Source organism: Anolis carolinensis, chromosome 2, assembly GCF_035594765.1.
Source record: "Anolis carolinensis isolate JA03-04 chromosome 2, rAnoCar3.1.pri, whole genome shotgun sequence".
Taxonomy (NCBI): Eukaryota; Metazoa; Chordata; class Lepidosauria; order Squamata; family Dactyloidae; genus Anolis; species Anolis carolinensis.
Window position 1 is genome coordinate 17,962,974 of NC_085842.1, and position 21,042 is coordinate 17,984,015.

General features: G+C 42.1%; 1 protein-coding gene across 4 annotated transcripts; it reads right to left on the bottom strand.

The window, feature by feature from the left end:
- Positions 1 to 4,889: 4,889 nt before the first annotated feature.
- On the bottom strand, positions 4,890 to 20,543 carry LOC100560691 (zinc finger protein 345). Of its 4 annotated transcripts, none has more exons than XM_062973370.1 (6): positions 20,270 to 20,543; positions 14,003 to 14,743; positions 11,870 to 11,996; positions 11,169 to 11,230; positions 10,319 to 10,445; positions 4,890 to 10,054 (listed from the first exon to the last, which is right to left on the bottom strand). In XM_062973370.1, exons 2-6 carry the CDS (start codon positions 14,003 to 14,005, stop codon positions 8,217 to 8,219), a joined length of 2,157 nt encoding a protein of 718 aa, XP_062829440.1. In that variant the 5' UTR covers positions 14,006 to 14,743; positions 20,270 to 20,543; the 3' UTR covers positions 4,890 to 8,216. The 4 variants fall into 4 exon arrangements, with proteins under 4 accessions (XP_062829440.1, XP_062829438.1, XP_062829439.1 ...); XM_062973368.1 differs by having other exon boundaries at positions 14,623 to 14,743; positions 20,270 to 20,542; XM_062973369.1 differs by having other exon boundaries at positions 4,890 to 10,051; positions 14,623 to 14,743; positions 20,270 to 20,537.
- Positions 20,544 to 21,042: the final 499 nt, after the last annotated feature.

Here is a 21,042-nt window from a genome sequence, read left to right on the forward strand (position 1 = left end):
GAGTTAAATCTTGGACAGTCACAAGGAACACTTCCCATGTTAAACTTGTGTACTTTTGACCAAGGGTTATATTCCATATTTTACATTTCATATATTTATTGCAGAAGGTAACAGATATTTTATTGGAGTTTGCTGTAATTTACTGAAAACCCTGGCAAAAGGGTGTTGGACCTTTTAGCCTGAGGCAAGAATTAACGACTCTCCTAATCCTTTCCTAAACCAGTCAATGACTCACAAACGAAAGGACTCCCTTTTGTCTTGAGTTGAGACATACCTAGGCTAAAGCTTAGCAAAATAATTTTTTTAAAACAATATGCTTTACAATCTTGCCCTTATTTCTCAAAAATTGAAATGTATTCTTCTGCCTATCTTTCTGCCTCTCTGTATCACCTAGACCAGGGGTCCCCAAACTAAGGCCCGGGGGCCGGATGCGGCCCATCGAAGCCATCTATCCGGCCCCCACGGTACAAGGGCAGAAGGGGGTTGGGCTAAATGACCCAAGGGATCTCTTCCAACCCTCTTTATTATTATTATTATTATTATTATTATTATTATTATTATTATTATTATTGACATTGAGGCTGGGTGGCCATCTGTCAGGGGTGCTTTGCTTGTGCTTTTGGTGCCCAAAGGCAGAAGGGGGTTGGACTCAATGGCCCAAGGGATCTCTTCCAACCCTCTTTATTATTATTATTATTATTATTATTATTATTATTATTATTATTATTGACATTGAGGCTGGGTGGCCATCTGTCAGGGGTGCTTTGCTTGTGCTTTCGGTGCACAAAGACAGAAGGGGAATGGACTCAATGGCCCAAAGGGTCTCTTTTAACTCTTTTTTATTGTTGTTGTTGTTATTCTTATTATTGCTCAGTGGCCAACTATAGTCCGGCCCTCCAACGGTCCGAAGGATCGTGAACTGGCCCCCAGTTTAAAAAGTTTGGGGACCCCTGACCTAGACTCTACTGCCCATTTGGCTCCTTTTCCCTTGCCATTCATTTCTCCCTCCTGCATGAATCCCTTGTTTCCTTGCGCCGTCTCCCAATTCTGGGGAACCCCAAATGCCTCTCGCCTGCCAAGCTGTGGGGGGACCCCCAAGACCCCTTACTTTGCCCCCCAGGGGAAGCGCAAGGGAGATTGAAGCTCCCTGTTGCCCCTTGGATAAAACTTGCGTCTGTCTCCCTCCATGATGGAGACGCTGAATACCCTTTCTCTTCCACTATGAGCCCTATATGTGTCTTCTATCAATTTTATTATTATGCTAGCTTGGGGACCCGGCAGTACCCGGGTCTTTTGAGAAACCTGTGTGGCAAGTTTGGTCCAGATCTGAAGTTGGCTGGGTTCAGTGCTGTCTGTATAAGGGTGAACTAGAACTCCCAGAGCCAAAGGAGAATCACCCCAAAATACTGTCTGTATGCTCAGTTGGGCATGATGAGGCAGTGTGCCAAGTTTGGTCCAGATCTGAAGTTGGCTGGGTTCAGTGCTGTCTGTATAAGGGTGAACTAGAACTCCCAGAGCCAAAGGAGAATCACCCCAAAATACTGTCTGTATGCTCAGTTGGGCATGATGAGGCAGTGTGCCAAGTTTGGTCCAGATCCGAAGTTGGCTGGGTTCAGTGCTGTCTGTATAAGGGTGAACTACAACTCCCAAAGCCAAAGGAGAATCACCCTGAAATCCTGTCTGTATGCTCAGTTGGGCATGATGAGGCAGTGTGCCAAGTTTGGTCCAGATCCGTAGTTGGCTGGGTTCAGTGCTGTCTGTATAAGGGTGAACTACAACTCCCAGAGCCAAAGGAGAATCACCCCAAAATACTGTCTGTATGCTCAGTTGGGCATGATGAGGCAGTGTGCCAAGTTTGGTCCAGATCCGTAGTTGGCTGGGTTCAGTGCTGTCTGTATAAGGGTGAACTACAACTCCCAGAGCCAAAGGACAATCACCCCGAAATACTGTCTGTATGCTCAGTTGGGCATGATGAGGCAGTGTGCCAAGTTTGGTCCAGATCCGTAGTTGGCTGGGTTCAGTGCTGTCTGTATAAGGGTGAACTACAACTCCCAGAGCCAAAGGACAATCACCCCGAAATACTGTCTGTATGCTCAGTTGGGCATGATGAGGCAGTGTGCCAAGTTTGGTCCAGATCCGTAGTTGGCTGGGTTCAGTGCTGTCTGTATAAGGGTGAACTACAACTCCCAGAGCCAAAGGAGAATCACCCCAAAATACTGTCTGTATGCTCAGTTGGGCATGATGAGGCAGTGTGCCAAGTTTGGTCCAGATCCGTAGTTGGCTGGGTTCAGTGCTGTCTGTTTAAGGGTAAACTACAACTCTCAGAGGAAGAAGTGAGTGAAGCTACTTGGTCCATCCTTCCCCAATCTACCCCCTGACGGAAAGGGGTTCATGGGGGTTCTGTGGGCCAAATTTGTTCCAGTTCCGTCGCTGCTGGGCGTCGCAGTGGCCTGTGGGAGTCGTAGCGATTGAAAGTACTACAAATCCCATCACCAATGGGCCATCGTCCCGCCAACGGCACCAGGCCGTAAAGTGCATCATGGGGGTTAAGTGTGCCAAGTTTGGTCCATGTCAGTGATTCCTGGCGGTCACAGTGGCCTGTGAAAGTGGCGGCCAATCAGAAAGCTGCCACATACAAACATACAAACATTCACTTTTATAGATTTTAATGATTTGTTATAAAGTGAAGCGAGTGACCCTGTTGTGACCTGGGTGCCACCAGCCACCCCAGGTCCACCTTCTTGCTTAATGATCACCATCTGAAATAACTCAATGGACTCATTCTTTAGCCTCGGAAGGCAAAGCCAGACCACTTAAGAATTGAGCATCCTTTGGATATTTTAATCATCTTCCCTGAATGGCATATCTCCTCTGAGGAGAAGCAAGGTATGCTGAAGCTGTTCCAAAACAATGCCCTCTTCCTTTCCCCGGATCCTGAATCACTTCATCCCATCATCAGCCATCGCCTCCCCATTGTTCAGAGACCTGCCAGCAGGGCCGGCCCTAAGTAATTATCAAGTGTAATCACTTGAAACCAATCACTGCATAAAAGATAGAAGGTAGGAGTGAATAGAATATATATATGTGTGTGTGTGTATGTGTTATAGATAGATAGATAGATAGATAGATAGATAGATAGATAGATAGATAGATAGATAGACAGACACACACACACACATATATATACACACACACACATATACACAAACACACATACATAATATATATGGCACATATGGTCCCTGCATTTATGTTTGTGTGTGTATCTTATATATACAGTAAAGTCTCATTTATCCAACATTCGCTTATCCAACATTCTGGAACATCCAACACAGTCTGCCTTTTAGTAGTCAGTGTTTTTGTGGTCAATGTTTTCAATACATTGTGATATTTTGGTGCTAAATTTGTAAATACGGTAATTACTATATAACATTACTGCGCATTGAACTACTTTTTCTGTCAAATTTGTTGTATAACATGTTTTGGTGCCTAATTTGTAAAATCATAACCTAATTTGATGTTTAATAGGCTTTTCCTTCATCCCTCCTTATTATCCAACATATTCGCTTATCCAACGTTCTGCCGGCCCGTTTATGTTGGATAAGTGAGACTCTATTGTACATAGACATACACACAATGTGGAGAATATGTGGTAAAGTAGATACATAGGTAGGGAGCCACAGCAGAAGAACCTTCCTGGGAGCAAGGCCTAATAATAATCATCATCATCATCATCATCATCGAAGTATGGATTGTTGATGTAGCAATCCCAGGTGACAGCAGGATTGAGGAGAAACAACTGGAAAAGCTGACACGGTATGAGGATTTAAAGATTGAATTGCAAAGACTCTGGCACAGGCCAGTCAAGGTGGTCCCAGTGGCCTAAAGACCTTGGCCTGCACTTAAACACAATCGGCACTGACAAAATCCCCACCTGCCAGCTGCAGAAGGCCACCTTACTGGGATCTGCACGCATTATTCGCCGATACATCACACAGTCCTAGACTCTTAGGAAGTGTCCGATGTGTGATCCAATACAACAGCCAGCAGAGTGTCTGCTGTGGACTCATCTTGTTGTGTTTCAAATAAATCATCCCAAGAAAGGATTCCCCCAGGCAGGAAGGAGCCAAGCTTTGAAGCTGAAAGGCTACTCAATGCTAATCAAGGTGGGCAACTGAAACATTCACACCTGCCACCAACAGACAAGAGTTCTTTCTTTCTCCCTCCCTGGACCTTCTATTTACCTGGTTGTGAGCCTTTTATTTTATCAGTTTTAAACTTATTATGCAATGCTTTTGACACGGAATTCAAAAAATGACTCTACTTCCCCCCTTTATTGTCTTTCATCCCCGTGCTCTCCTTCTCTAGATCCATTGCTTGTTCTAAAACTCTGCCAAAAGCCAGCTGCGCCCGTACCTTATTTATTTATTTACTTACAGTATTTATATTCCGCCCTTCTCACCCCGAAGGGGACTCAGGGCGGATTACAATGAACCCATATATGGCAAACATTCAATGCCAACAGACAAACAACATACAGTAAAGACAGACACAGAGGCATTTAACATTTTTCCAGCTTCACGATTCCGGCCACAGGGGGAGCTGTTGCTTCACTGTCCACTAGTGGCTGTACTTCCTCGTTCCTTTCCTTGTGTTTTGCTGGCAGTTTTTTATGGTGTTGTAAATTAGTTAAATTAGCCTCCCGCATAAAGCGTAGCTAAATCTCCCTACTTGACAGATGCAACTGTCTTTCGGAGCTGCATAGGTCAACAGCAAGCCGGGCTATTTAATTGTCGGGGGCCACCATTCAATACAATAGCAGAAATTTCTATAGTTGCTTAAAATACTTTCGCGACATAACTGAACTGCTACACAATGAAAAAGGGAGCTAGGCTTGCAACCAATATTTATTCATACATTTCAGCAAATGATCAGAAAAAGGGAAAGGACAGACTGTGGTGAAAACAAACATAGCAAATAGCGTGACTTTCCAGCCATACTACATCAAAAGTCCTTGAAGTCAGAGCAAACAGAGGTGTTCCTGGCCAGTTGGAAGTGAGATTGGGAAATAAGGATTCAGCCTGTGCTGGATGGGATTACACTCCCTTATGAAATCTTGGGTATAAAGCTTGAATATAATAATCATAGAATCATAGAGTTGGAAGAGACCATGTGGGCCATCTAGTCCAAGCCCCTGCCATGCAGGAAAAGCACAAAGTATTCCTGGACTCTGATTTAAACCTGGATGCCCAGCTTCCACTAATGTCCAGGAGTACTTTGCAGATTCCAGTCTGATGCACCAGCTATGCTCGTTCCTTGACATCCGCATTTGCTCATTTGATGCCATGTTTGCTAACCAGGGCAGTAGGAGCAAGGTGTCAAATTCTAAGTAGACCCAGGTATTTTCAGCAGCGTAATTGGACTTCTAGGAAGAAAATGCACCTGCTTAGCAGGGACCAAAAAAGCAATAATCTACTAGTTTTTCTTAAATAAATTATTTACATGGTCAAGATTAAGTATAGCTCTCAGCTTCCAATGAGATGGCAATTCGACAGGCTATTCCAGAACATCCCTTACGTCTAAATTCTTACAGGGACAGAATGGGTTATACAGTCATTGTAGAAAAATATATGCTATGGATTGTGTTTCCTGAGATATTAGTACAGTTGAGGTGTATCTGAAAGAGACTATCTAACTTCTCATTAAATCAAGAGTGAAATATTCCTGATGGCACACTCTAGAAAGCCCAGCTATAGGTCTACATCTTTCACTGCCATAAAATCATGGTTTTTAATAATGAATACACAGTGACAGCTAAGGAGGGAGAGTAGCAACACCAATCATATCATCCAAGAAACATATATGTTAAAATAAATGATTTGCATATATATTTAGGTATATAAAATCAAGTCAGAACAAAAAGAGATAGAGAGGCCAAAGCCTACGAGTTCTGTTTTGTTTCTGACTTCTCCCAAAAGGAAATACAGTAGAGTCTCACTAATCCAAGCCTCGCTTATCCAAGCTTCTGGATAATCCAAGCCATTTTTGTAGTCAATGTTTTCAATATATCATGATATTTTGGTGCTAAATTCGTAAATACAGTAATTACAACATAACATTACTGCATATTGAACTACTTTTTCTGTCAAATTTGTTGTATAACATGATGTTTTGGTGCTTAATTTGTAAAATCATAACCTAATTTGATGTTTAATAGGCTTTTCCTTAATCCCTCCTTATTATCCAAGATATTCGCTTATCCAAGCTTCTGCCGGCCCGTTTAGCTTGGATAAGTGAGACTCTACTGTAGTACTGAACTTGATCAAAACACAGTACATGATTCATCCCAAGGGTCAGAAGAACTGCATTTAAAGGTAATAAAAGATCTTCCAGAGGCGAACTCAGAGACTGCTTTGCTATTTTTGGTAGTGCTGGGGAACAGATGAGATCTGTCCACACTGGATGACAGATCATAGAATCATAGAATAGTAGAGTTGGAAGAGACCACATGGGCCATCTAGTCCAACCCCCTGCTAAGAAGCAGGAAATCGCATTCAAAGCACCCCCGACAGATGGCCATCCAGCCTCTGCTTAAAAGCCTCCAAAGAAGGAGCCTTCACCACGGCCCCGGGGAGAGAGTTCCACTGTCGAACAGCTCTCACAGTGAGGAAGTTCTTCCTGAAGTTCAGGTGGAATCTCCTTTCCTGTAGTTTGAAGCCATTGTTCCGTGTCCTAGTCTGCAGGGCAGCAGAAAACAAGCTTGCTCCCTCCTTCCTATGACTTCCCTTCACGTATTTGTACATAGCTATCATGTCTCCTCTCAGCCTTCTCTTCTGCAGGCTAAACATGCCCAGCTCTTTAAGCCGCTCCTCATAGGGCTTGTTCTGCAGACCCTTAATCATTTTAGTCGCCCTCCTCTGGACGCTTTCCAGCTTGTCAACATCTCCCTTCAACTGTGGTGCCCAAAATTGGACACAGTATTCCAGGTGTGGTCTGACCAAGGCAGAATAGAGGGGGAACATAACTTCCCTGGATCTAGACGCTATTCCCCTATTGATGCAGGCCAGAATCCCATTGGCTTTTTTAGCAGCTGCATCACATTGTTGGCTCATGTTTAACTTGATAATTTATCCCAGTCTTCAAGAGGCAGAGTAGGGAGCAGACCTGCCAATTTCATGTCTATATCAGGTCATATCAGAACAGATTATTCAAACAGTCAGACAACGAGAGCTTTTAAAAGTTAGCCAACATGGGTATCTCAATGAAAAGTTGTGTTTTTTCTTTCTCCTAATTTTGAGAGAGCTACAAGCATCAAAAACATACAAAATCTTGTAGATGTAGTGTATCTTGGTTTCAGTAATATTGTTAACAGGTTTCCACACAATACCATTTCAGACAAACTGGTAAAATGTGGGCTCAACATGATTATTTTATTTGGTTGGTAAAAAGATGTGCTAAGTACTAACTAAAGGATTCTGTTCTAGATCATCAAAGCTGTAGATAACACCAAAGTGGGAGGAATGGCTAGTAACCCCGGAAAAATAGGCATTGCAGTTTTAACAAGCTGGGACATGTGCTGAAGGGAGCAAGATTAAGGATCTATAAAGTAGTGTTTCTCAACCTGGGGTCTCTAAATGTTTTGACCTACAACTCCCAGAAATCCCAGCCAGTTTACCAGCTGTTAGGATTTCTGGAAGTTAACGGCCAAAAACATCTGGGCACCCCAGGTTGAGAACCACTGCTATAAATCATGCCCAAGGAGGAACAATTGTAGAGACTGGGAATGTCTAGATTAGAGAAGGCTGAAAGGTGATTGAATAACCATCTTGAAAAACCTGAAGTACTATCATGCAGAGATTGGGTGATTGGATTTCTGCGTTGAAGGCTTTCATGTCCAGAATCACTGGGTTGTTGTGAATCTTCTGGGCTGTATGGCCATGTTCTAGAAGCATTCTCTCCTGATGTTTCGCCTACATCTATGGCAGGCATCCTCAGAGGTTGAGGGGTCTCAACCTGAGGATACCTGTCACAGATGTGGGCAAAACATCAAGAGAGAATGTGTCTAGAACATGGCCAGACAGCCCAGAAGACTCACAATAACCCATTGTATTTTTCTGTGCTTCAGAGAACAGAATTTGAATCAACAGATGTATTCTCTGGTGCTTCATAAGATATGCTTTTCTGCACTCCTGACATTCCTAGTTTCCCCTTGTGGTTCACAAGGTGCAAAATGGAGACAAAACATTTGCCACACTCCCAAATGTATATGGTTCCTTTATGTGGGTTTTCTGGTGGTTCATAAGGCTTCTTTTTTGAACAAAACATTTCCCACATTCATAGCACTGATATGCTTTCTCTCCTGTGTGAATTCTCTGGTGGCGTAAAAGGTGTGTATTCCAAGCAAAACATTTCCCACAATCCTGGCATTTATATGTTTTCTCTCCTGTATGTATCCTCTGGTGCTTCACAAGGTCGACCTTTTGACCAAAACATTTTTCACACATCTCACATTTGTATGGTCTGTTTCCTGTGTGGTTGCTCTGATGCCGCACTAGTTGTGAATTCTGATAAAAGCATTTACCACACTGTTGACACGTGTATAGTTTCTCCCCTGTGTGGATTTTCTGATGCCTCACAAGGACTGAATTCCAAGAAAAACATTTCTTGCACTCCTGGCATTGATATGGTTTCTCTCCAGTGTGGGTTCTTCGATGGCTTATAAGGTTTGAATCCCGAGAAAAACATTTTCCACATTCCAGGCATGTGTATGGTTTTTCTCCTGTGTGAACTCTTTGGTGGATCAATAGGCCTGAAGTCTCAGTGAAACATTTGCCACACTCCTGGCATTTGTGTCGTCTCTCTCCTGTGTGGACCCGATGGTGTTTTTCAAGGTCTGCTTTTACAAGAAAACATTTGCCACACTCCTGACATTCATAGGGCTTTTCGCCTGTGTGAGTTCTCTGATGCCTCACAAGATGCAACTTGAAACCAAAACTTTTCCCACACTCCTGGCAATTGTATGGTTTCTCTCCTGTGTGGACTCTTTGATGGCCTAGAAGAGAAGAACGTTGAGGAAAACATTTTTCACATTTCTGGCACTTGTACGGCTTCTCTCCTGTGTGCACCCTCTGATGAATCACAAGCCATGCCTTCCGAGCAAAGCATTTTTCACACTCCTGGCATTTGTAAGGTTTCTCTCCTGTGTGGACTCTTTGGTGGATTAAAAGAGCTGAATTCCCACTAAAACGTTTTCCACACTCCTGGCATTTGTGTCGTTTCTCTCCTGTGTGGACTCGATGGTGCTTCACAAGGTCTGCTTTTAAAAGAAAACATTTTCCACACTCCTGACATTTGTAGGGTTTTTCACCTGTGTGGATTCTCTGATGTCTCTTAAGATGCGACCTACAACCAAAAAATTTGCCACATTCCTGGCATTGGTATGGTTTCTCTCCAGTGTGGATTCTTTGATGGCCTAGAAGTGAAGAACTCTGAGGAAAACATTTCCCACACTGTTGACATTTGTAGGGTTTTTCGCCTGTGTGGATTCTCTGATGCCTCTTAAGATGTGACTTGCAACCAAAACATCTGCCACATTCCCGGCATTTGTGAGGTTTCTCTCCTGTGTGGACTCTCTGATGGCTTAGAAGAGAAGAACTCTGAGGAAAACATTTCCCACACTCCTGGCATTTGTAGGGTTTTTCTCCTGTGTGCACTTTCAGATGTGTCATAAGTAGAGAATTGTAAGTAAAACATTTGCCACACTCCTGGCATTTGTGTGGTTTCTTTGCTGTGCGGGTTTCTGGTTGGTTCACATTGTAGAATGTATAATCAAAACCATTAAGAGATACTCCATACGTAAAATGTTTCTTTTCAGTATGGACCTTCTCCTGAGGCACAAGTGCTGGATCTTGCAGATGACATATCAGAGAGGAATCTTCTCTGATATAACGTTCCTTTTCTGTACCTTGGACTTGCGGATGGCTACTAAGTTCCAGATTATGCCTGGAACATTTTCCATACTGAGCGCAGACATATGTTTTCTGCCAGTCTTCTGCTGGGAACAAAAACGAAATAAATATTTTTCAAATGTGTGGGAAAAAGAATTTCAAGATAAAGTATTAAAGGTTAAACAATCCTAAAATCAGATGAATCCTCGGAGAAAAACAGAGATGCTTTTTCTCCTATTATAGCTTAGGTCCAGACTATCTGAAAGATATCTCCTCATCAAGCTTGACTAAATGTTATCTTTGATGAGGGCTACCTTCAACTGAACATCTTCCTAGGCTTGGCTGGTGAGAACATGGCAAGACAGTCTTACCTAGAAAGGTCATGATCTCATGGATTTCTGCCGTGATTTGCTTGTGCAGGGCTTTCTGGTTAGGATCCAACAAGGACCACTCTTCCGGGGAAAATGACACAGCAACTTCATCAAAGGTCAACGGACTCTAGAGACCAAAGAAAAAGATCATGACTCACACCAAAACGAAGCTCATGGTCTGAAAAGGATCCAAAGGCAGCCAGGGTGAGATCTATTCTTCCACAAACACCAACCTGAGCATCGTGGATGAGGTCTGACAAACACAGAAGCCTCAGCGCATGATGTATAGCTGGGGTGAAATGAGAGTAGCCTTTAAAGAACCATCACACCATAGTACACAAATAAAAATCCAAAAGTCTTTTACTTCCCCCTCCCAAAACATATCTTGCCACAAAAACCATGTGAGAGGCTTCCCACAGTATCATAAGTTGGAAAATACTGAAAAGCACACCACAACAACCCCAACAAAGGTGAAAGGAGAGAAGGCGGCCAAGCCTCATCCTTTCCAGTAGACTGGCAAAAACCTACTATGCTACATCTCTCAGTTTATATGTATTTCCTCAATCATAACTTAATCCATCATTATGACAGCCTGATATTTCTTAGCCAAATGTCCTAATTTTAATTTTCATCTGTAAAATAACATGAGGTGCTGGACATGTGAGGAGAAATAAACAACTAAATTTTGGGTGCACATTTAATCAATCTTAAAACAAATACGATATAAACTTTTTAAAAATTAAATAAAAAACAAAAACAAAATATTGCTACCAGTAGAGAGGGTTGTGAACTGGGAAAATAGGAACCCAGACTGCTCAAATCCTGTTTTTCCAGAAATCCTTCTCCTTACCTGATCTGGTTCTGCTCCATCACAAAGAAAAGGAAGAGACAACTGGGGCCTAACTCCAGGTTCTGTGAAAGAGACAAGGAGGGGGAGAAGATGGTCACATACACTTCTGTCAGAGGTTGGGGTTACAGTCTTTTCAAAATGCTATCTAGTAAGTGGAGGCATATCTCAGCAAAGACAACGAAATTCCTTTTAAAAAAATATTTTATGCCAGCCCTGCCTCATTTCTTCTTGATCTCCTGTATATTTCAGCAGCATATGCACTGGAAGGACAGTTAAAGAGAGCTGGAGAAATACAGTGTTTTCAGTGTATGGTTGCAGCAATATGTTTAAGGTAAACAACACAATAAAGCTTTAGGTGAAAAGTAACAGGATTAGACTCTAGCTCAGGCTTGGGCAAACTTCATCCCTCCAGGTGTTTTGGACTTCAACTCCCACAATTCCTAACAGCCTACCGGCTGTTAGGAATTGTGGGAGTTGAAATCCAAAACACCTGGAGGGTCGAAGTTTGCCCATGCCTGCTCTAGCTAATCCTATTGTAGCCATGTATGTCTCCCTACAACACAAAAGGAAACAGCAGCCATCTCCAGAATCCCTTACTGAGCATGATCATTAAACTAAATATGGAGATAACAACAACTTGAAGGCACACAACAAAACCAAAGAGACCTGTGGGATTCTAGACACAGAGCATTCATTCTTACCTTGCAAGTGATCCCATCCATCCTCCTCCTGTTTGATGGCCCTCCACTGGGGAATCTGCCTGGGGTCCAAGGAAGCCTTTCCTGTCTCAGGGAATTCAGAGGGATCTGCTACCAAGAAATTTCTCACCTGAAAAGAAAATTGGGAGAAGGGTGGGAAAATCTAAGGAATTTGTAGAGGTCCAACTATATTAGGAAAAAGTCAGCAGATCATTAGTCCTACTTTAAAAAGTGGCATACAAGATAAGACCTCAACAAGGTGGAAGACACTTATGTTTATACTTGTATAAATCTATCATATATACTGAAAACAAACAATCCCACTGAATCCATAACAAGAAAATATGAAGTTGGAATCACAGAATAACTGAGTTGGAAGAGACCACATGGACCATCTAGTCCAACCCCTGCCATGCAGAAAAAGCACAATCAAAGTACCCCTGACATGGCCATCCAGCCTCTGTTTTAAAAGCTTCCAAGAAAGGAGCTTTCACCAGACTCTCAGGCAAAGAGTTCTGCTGCTGAACAGCTCTTCTTACACTCAGTAAGTTCTTCCTAATGTTCAGGAGGAATCTCCTTTCCTTAATTTGAATCATTGACTCCATTGAGTCTTCAGGGCAGCAGAAAACAATCCTGCTCCCTCTTCCTTATGGCATCCTTTCACATATTTATACATGGCTATCATGTCTCCTCTCAACCTTCTTTTCTGCAGGCTAAATAGACCCAGTTCTTTAAGATGCTCTTTAATGCTCTTAAATACTTTAATGCTCTATTAAGATGTTCTTTAATAGACCCAGTTCTTTAAGATGTTCTTTAATACTTCTCTCTGTTTTAAAAGCATATGGCACTTTATCACTGTTACTTATTTCCATGATACAGCACTTTATGAAACCTGTCCCCGCTGGTTTGCTTTTAACTACTCTGATTTTATCTGCTTGGATTTTAATGTATTGTCCATTATTTTATTTTGTGTATCGTTGAAATGTTTTAAGTTCTTGTTAATTATGTTGTGTTGTTGTTTCGGGCTTGTCCCTGTTGTGAGCCGGCCCGAGTCCCTTCGGGGAGATGGGGCAGGATATAAAAATAAAGTTTATTATTATTATTATTTATGCTCCTCATAAAGATTAATTGTCTCCAGACCTTTGATCATTTTAGTCACCCTCTGGACACCTTCTAGCTTTCCAATATCTCTTTTAAACTGTGGTGCCCAGAATTGGAAACAGTATTCCAGGTGTGGTCTGAATAGAGGGGTCGTATGACTTCCCTTAATCTAGACACTAGACTCTTTTTGATGCAGCTCAAAACCCCACTGGCTTTTTTAGCTGCTGCATCACATTGTTGGCTCATGTTCAATTTGTTGCCCATTAAGACTCCAATATATTTTTCATGTAGACTGTTGTTGAGCCAAGTGGCACTCATCCTATATCTTTGCATTTCATTTTTTCTGCCTAAGTGTAGTATCTTACATTTGTCCTGGTAGTTTTGGCCAATCATCTGTCTAATCTGTTAAGGTCCTTTTGAATTCTGATCCTGTCTTCTGGAGTATTAGCTATCCCTCCTAATTTGGTGTCATCTGCATACTTGATACGCATGCCCTCTAAACCTTCATCCAAATCATTAATAAAGATGTTGAACAGAACTGGGTCCAGGATGGCTCTCCTTTAGTCACTTCTTTCCAGGATGAAGAGGAAGCATTGGTGAGCACCCACTGGGTTCGATCACTTAATCAAATACAAATCCACCTAAGAGCAGCCTTGACTAGCCCACATCTGACAAATTTGCTTGAACGAAGGTCATAGGAGACTTTGTTGAAGGCCTTACTGAAATCAAGATATGCCATAACCACAGCATTCCCTGCATCTACCAAGCTTGTAACTCTATTGAAAAAAGAGATAAGATTAGTCTGGCATGACTTGTTAGGACCGCGCTGTGGTGCAGCTGGTTAGTAGCCAGCCGCAATAAATCACTACTGATCGAGAGGCCATGAGTTCGAAGCCTGTCCGGGTCAGGGTAAGCTCCTGACCATAAATAGTCCAGCTTGCTGTTGACCTATGCAACCGAAAGACAGTTACATCTGTCAAGTAAGAATTTAGGTACCGCTTATGCGGGGAGGCTAATGTAACTGATTTACGATACCATAAAATGTCCAGCAGTATGCGGAAGAGGAGGAAGTTTCCATCAAAGGACTCGGTGTCGCAGTGGATGATGAAGCAGCAGCTCCCCCTGTGGCCAGAATCAAGCATATCCTCATGAAGCCAAAAGCTGGATTGTTAAATTGCCTCTCTGTCTCTGTTTATATGTCGTTGTCTATATATGTGTTTGTCCAATGGCATTGAACGTTTGCCATTATATGTGCATTGTGATTTTCCGAGTCCTTTTCAGGGTGAGAAGGGCGGAATATAAATACTGTAAATAATAATAATAATAATTAATTAATAAAATAAATATATAGTCAAGTTGTTTCTGCTAGGATTGCCGTTTGAGAATAGATCTCTGCCTGACATTCCTGGATCCAATAACCATCTCTGGGGGCAGGATGCTCAGAGACAGTTCCAGGATCACCAGGTCCAGCATCTCAGCCTTGCATGTTGCTCTGGCTTCAGCCACAGATGGCAGAGAGTTGACTCAGGCACAAGCCTTTTGATTATTTCATAAAAAGAGAACTGCCTGAAGTGCTGGCATTGTGTGTTTGAGTTGGGAAGACCCTCATCCAGCAATGTGTGGACTGCTTCTTAACAGAATTCCCCACTACTCACCGCATTGCCTCTTCCTGCTTTAGGCCAAGGCATGACTGACTCCTCCATCTTTGACCAGTGACCCAGCAAACTGTCAAAGGAATGTCTGCCTCTTCTCTTTCAGGGTGAAGTGTCCCTTCATCTACACAAAGGCAAAACATTGGTCTGTTAATAACTTTGGCCCTCCAGGCGTTTTGGACTACAACTCCCACAATTCCTAACAGCCGGTAGGCTGTGTTGTCAAAGGCTTTCATGGCTGGGATCACAGGGTTGTTGTAAGTTTTTCAGGCTATATGGACATGTTCCAGAAGTATTCTCTCCTGACATTTCGCCCACAGCTATGGCAGGCATCCTCAGAGGTTGAGTATGGAGAAACTAAGCAAGGAAGGTTTATATATCTGTGGAGGTTCCTGGGTGGGGGAAAGAACTCTTGTCTGTAGGAGGCCAGTGTGAATGTTGTAATTAATCGCCTTTGTTAGCATTAAATGGCCTTCCCAGGCTCACATCTTGGCCTGGGGGAATCCTTTGTTCAGAGTCGTTAGCTGCCCCTGATTGATTCCTGTCTGGAATACAGTGTTCTCAAATAATATACTATGTCCAGGCTGGTTCATCAAGTGCTCTGCTATGGCTGACTTCTCTGGTTGAGTTAGTCTGCAGTGCCTTTCATGTTCTTTGACTAGTGTTTGGGTGCTGCGTTTGGTGGTCCCTATGTAGACTTGTCCACAGCTGCATGTTATGAGAACACAGAAATGCTCGACCACTCCAACAACTATCATGTCAGACTCCCCAGAGAAGCCATTGAAATCCACAAACATGTGGACAACTTCAACAGAAAGGAGGAAACCATGAAAATGAACAAAATCTGGCTACCAGTATTTAAAAAAACCAAAATCAGAACAGTAAATAAGGGGCAGCACTCTGAAAACAGAAGAATTCCAGACAGGAATCAATCAGGGGCAGCTAACGACTCTGAACAAAGGATTCCCTTAGGCCAGGATGTCAGCCTGGGAAGGACATTTAATGCTAACAAAGGCGATTAATTACAGCATTCACACTGGCCTCCAACAGACAAGAGTTCTTCCCCCCACCCATACACCAGTCCTGTGATGTCTTACTGGGTTCCTATCCCCTGCTTATTTTCTGCTTTGCTGTTCTTGGGTGGAATGTTCCATTGGCTGCTGTTTTGGGGGTGGAGCTTGGGACTCCCCTGTAGGTTTGGATGAGATGGTTCAGCCTGTGAGCTAGGCTCTAGAGCAGGGGTCCCCAAACTAAGGGCCAGGGGCCGGATGCGGCCCATCGAAGCCATTTATCCGGCCCCCATGGCACAAGGGCATAAGGTGGTTGGGCTAAATGACCCAAGGGGTCTCTTCTTCTCTAACAACCATTATTATTATTATTATTATTATTATTATTATTATTATTATTATTATTATCATTAAGGCTGTGTGACCATCTGTCAGGGGTGCTTTGCTTTTGCTTTTGGTGCACAGAGGCAGAAAGGGATTGGACTCAATGGCCCAGGGGTCTCTTCCAACCCTCATTATTATTATTATTATTATTATTATTATTATTATTATTATTATTATTATTATTATAAACATTGAGGCTGGGTGGCCTTCTGTCAGGGGTGCTTTGCTTGTGCTTTTGGTGCACAGAGGCAGAAGGGGATTGGACTCAATGGCCCAAAGGGTTGCTTCCAAACCTCTTTATTATTATTATTATTATTATTATTATTATTATTATTATTATTATTATTAACATTGAGGCTGGGTGGCCATCTGTCAGGGGTGCTTTGCTTGTGCTTTTGGTGCACAGAGGCAGAAGGGGATTGGACTCAATGGCCCAAAGGGTCTCTTCCAACCCTCTTTTTTATTATTGCTATTATTATTATTATTATTATTATTATTATTAATTATTGCTCGGTGGCCAACTATAGTCCAGCCCTCCAATGGTCCGAAGAATCGTGAACTGGCCCCCTGTTTAAAAAGTTTGGGGACCCCTGGTTCAGCCTGTGAGCTAGGCTTTAGAGGCTTTTTCCTCTCATTTGGCATTCCAGAGAAAAACCTCTTAGAGATAGGTCTTAGAATTTGGTCTGGGTTCTTTGACCTGGCAAATTCAAACAGGCAACATAAATCACGTACTTACCACCTCATAGTTATTATAGATAGTTTACCATAGCTTGTACTTACCTGATAGTGAAGTACTTACCTCATGTACTTACCATATAGTTATTATACCTCATAGTTTACCTCATAGCTTATGTACTTACCTTATAGTTCACCTCATAGTCATTATTATAGATAGTGCTTATCATAGCCTTGTACGTACCCTACAGTCCTTACCTTATAGTTTCCTCATAGCTTGTGTGTTTATCCTTTATAGCAGGGGTCCCCAAACTTTTTAAGCAGAGGGCCGGTCCACAATCCTTCAGACTGTTGAGGGGCCGAATTATCATTTGAAAAAAAATACAAACAAATTCCTATGCATACTGCACATGTCTTATTTATAGTGCAACAACAACAACCAAAGAATACAATATTTAAAAATGAAAACAATTTTAACCAACATAAACCTATTAGGATTTCAATGGAAAGTGTGGGCCTGCTACTGGCCAATGAGATAGTCAAGTTAATTAGGATTGTTGTTGTTGTTGTTGTGTGCCTTCAAGTCATATCAGACTTTGGCCAAGCCTAAGTCTAAAATTAATTATTTATTTACTGCATTTATTTACTACATTTATATCCCACCCTTCTCACCCCGAAGGGGACTCAGAGCAGCTGTATGTACATACAATATATTATATGATTAGCATAACACAATATTAGCATTATATATTACTATATTGAACTATACCATTATACTATTATATAATATGTAATATATAACATATAATTAATATTATTATATGGTATTACTATTAGTATTATATTGTATAATATAAGATTATTATCAATATTATATGTATCTACAATATATTATATTATTAAAACTGATATAAAAATATTATATTATAAAACTGAGGGTGGGGGCCAGGTAAATGACCTTGGAGGGCCACATCCGGCCCCCGGGCCTTAGTTTGGGGACCCCTGCTCTAGAGGCTTTTTCCTCTCATTTGGCATTCCAGAGAAAAACCTCTTAGAGATAGGTCTTAGAATTTGGTCTGGGTTCTTTGACCTGGCAAATTCAAACAGGCAACATAAATCACGTACTTACCACCTCATAGTTATTATAGATAGTTTACCATAGCTTGTACTTACCTGATAGTGAAGTACTTACCTCATGTACTTACCATATAGTTATTATACCTCATAGTTTACCTCATAGTTTATGTACTTACCTTATAGTTCACCTCATAGTCATTATAGTCATTACAGATAGTGCTTATCATAGCCTTGTACGTACCCTGTAGTCCTTACCTTATAGTTTCCTCATAGCTTGTATGTTTATCTTTTATAGTCTTTATAGCCTTCATTCTCTATCAATATAGTTTTATTTCTGTATAATTTCACCAATTTTACCTCATATTATTTCTAATACAATAAATTACCATTATCTGTGTTCCAATAAAAGTATTTTTGGTTATCTTTAACCAGCTTCTAGAGTGTTTACTTTGGGGTTTGAGGTTTAATTAAAGGGTAAACCGAACGCCGCTTGGGTAGCCAGACCTAGAGATAGCCATTTCCCCCAGCGTGCCTTCACACACCCCATAGATCAGGGGTCCCCAAACTAAGGCCCGGGGGCCGGATGCGGCCCATCGAACCCATTTATCTGGCCCCCACGGCACAAGGGCAGAAGGGGGTTGGGCTAAATGACCCAGGGGGTCTCTTATTCTCTTACAACTTTTATTATTATTATTATTATTATTATTATTATCATTATTATTATTGAGGCTGGGTGGCCATCTGTCAGGGGTGCTTTGCTTGTGCTTTTGGTGCACAAAAGCAGAAGGGGTTTGGACTAAATGGCCCAAAGGGTCTCTTCCAACCCTCTTTATTATTATTATTAACATTGAGGCTGGGTGGCCATCTGTCAGGGGTGCTTTGCTCATGCTTTTGATGCACAAAACAGAAGGGAATTGGACTAAATGGCCCAAGGGGTCTCTTCCAACCCTCTTTATTATTATTATTATTATTATCATTAGCATTATTATTATTGAGGCTGGGTGGCCATCTGTCAGGGGTGCTTTGCTTGTGCTTTTGGTGCACAAAAGCAGAAGGGGTTTGGACTAAATGGCCCAAGGGGTCTCTTCCAACCCTCTTTATTATTATTATTAACATTGAGGTTGGGTGGCCATCTGCCAGAGGTGCTTTTGATGCACAAAGGCAGAAGGGGATTGGACTAAATGGCCCATGGGGTCTCTTCCAACCCTCTTTATTATTATTATTATTAATAATAATATTAACATTGAGGCTGAGTGGCCATCTGTCAGGGGTGCTTTTGATGCACAAAGGCAGAAGGGGATTGGACTAAATGGCCCATGGGGTCTCTTCCAACCCTCTTTATTTTTATTATTATTATTATTATTAACATTGAGGCTGGGTGGCCATCTGTCAGGGGTGCTTTTGATGCACAAAGGCAGAAGGGGGTTGAACTAAATGGCCCATGGGGTCTCTTCCAACCCTCTTTATTATTATTATTATTATTATTATTATTATTATTATTATTAACATTGAGGCTGGGTGGCCATCTGTCAGGGGTGCTTTTGATGCACAAAGGCAGAAGGGGATTGGACTAAATGGCCCATGGGGTCTCTTCCAACCCTCTTTATTATTATTATTATTATTATTATTAACATTGAGGCTGGGTGGCCATCTGTCAGGGGTGCTTTTGATGCACAAAGGCAGAAGGGGGTTGAACTAAATGGCCCATGGGGTCTCTTCCAACCCTCTTTATTATTATTATTATTATTATTATTATTAACATTGAGGCTGGGTGGCCATCTGTCAGGGGTGCTTTTGATGCACAAAGGCAGAAGGGGATTGGACTAAATGGCCCATGGGGTCTCTTCCAACCCTCTTTATTATTATTATTATTATTATTATTATTATTATTATTATTATTAACATTGAGGCTGGGTGGCCATCTGTCAGGGGTGCTTTGCTCGTGCTTTTGATGCACAAAACAGAAGGGAATTGGACTAAATGGCCCAAGGGGTCTCTTCCAACCCTCTTTATTATTATTATTATTATTAATATTAACATTGAGGCTGAGTGGCCATCTATCAGGGGTGCTTTGATTGTACTATCGGTGCACAAAGGCAGAAGGGGATTGGACTCAATGGCTCAAAGGATCTCTTCCAACCCTCTTTTTTATTATTATTGTTGTTGTTGTTGTTAATAATAATAATTATTATTATTGCTCAGTGGCCAACTATAGTCCGGCCTTCCAACTGTCCGAAGGATCGTGAACTGGCCCCCTGTTTAAAAAGTTTGGGGACCCCTGCCACAGATACATATCAAGTGAAACAACCAGATGAAGGAAGCCTTGGGCCTCAAAGGGGGTGGCCTTTTCCTTCCTCCCCTCCCCATAGGATTTCCATTTTGCAGGACACACTTAGACTTGATCTTAAACAGAATAGGACAGGGCTCTCTGTGATTCCCCCCCCCCCCCCCACCTCCTCCTCCTCCTCCTCCTCCTCCTCCTCCTCCTCCTCCCAGGCCCTTCTTACCAGGACTCTTCCTCCTCCTCCTCGCTTTGCTCTCCCTAATTTGAAGGGGGAAATTCCTTTATCCGGAACCAATGGAAATGGTGGCTGTTTCCGGGGGGATCCCTTTCAGAGTGGCACCGCTCCTCTGCCTTGGCTTTGGTGGCCCCGCCCCTTCCTCCAGGCACGTGACTGACTGAACCCAGTGCCATAGAGTCGTGGGACTGGTGGTTGTCCAGCAGGCTGGTTCTTAATACATGGCCTGGTTAGCTGAAAGCAATGCTGGCAGGAGGAATTGAGGTAGAAGACAGGTTTGTTGAGCCCATTCTGGAAGAAGGGAGGGAGAGGAGAAGTCCAAGTACAGTAGAGTCTCACTTATCCAACATTCTGGATTATCCAACGCATTTTTGTAGTCAGTGTTTTTAATATATCGTGATATTTCGGTGCTAAATTCGTAAATACAGTAATTACAACATAACTTTACTGTGTATTGAACTACTTTTTCTGTCAAATGTGTTGTCTAACATGGTGTTTTGGTGCTTAATTTGTAAAATCATAACCTAATTTGATGTTTAATAGGCTTTTCCTTAATGCCTCCTTATTATCCAACATTCTGCTGGCCCGTTTATGTTGGATAAGTGAGACTCTACTGCAATCAAATAAATAGAGAGAATTGATGCCTGCTTTCCAATTTCAACCCTGCAGGCCATGGATTTCAACTGTCCCTTATTTTGGAAACCCAGCTCCATACACACACATACACACATATGTATGTGTGTGTATATACTGTATATATA

What these genes read in the sequence shown, in the direction of transcription:
- LOC100560691 (XM_062973368.1), bottom strand. Translation starts at nt 14,670, where the DNA reads ATGGAGGAGTCAGTCATGCCTTGGCCTAAAGCAGGAAGAGGCAATGCG. An exon ending in TGGATGGGATCACTTGCAAG is followed by an intron (nt 11,231 to 11,869) that starts GTAAGAATGAAT and finishes TCTCTTTCACAG; the next exon opens with AACCTGGAGTTAGGCCCCAG. An exon ending in TGAGATCATGACCTTTCTAG is followed by an intron (nt 10,055 to 10,318) that starts GTAAGACTGTCT and finishes TTTTGTTCCCAG; the next exon opens with CAGAAGACTGGCAGAAAACA.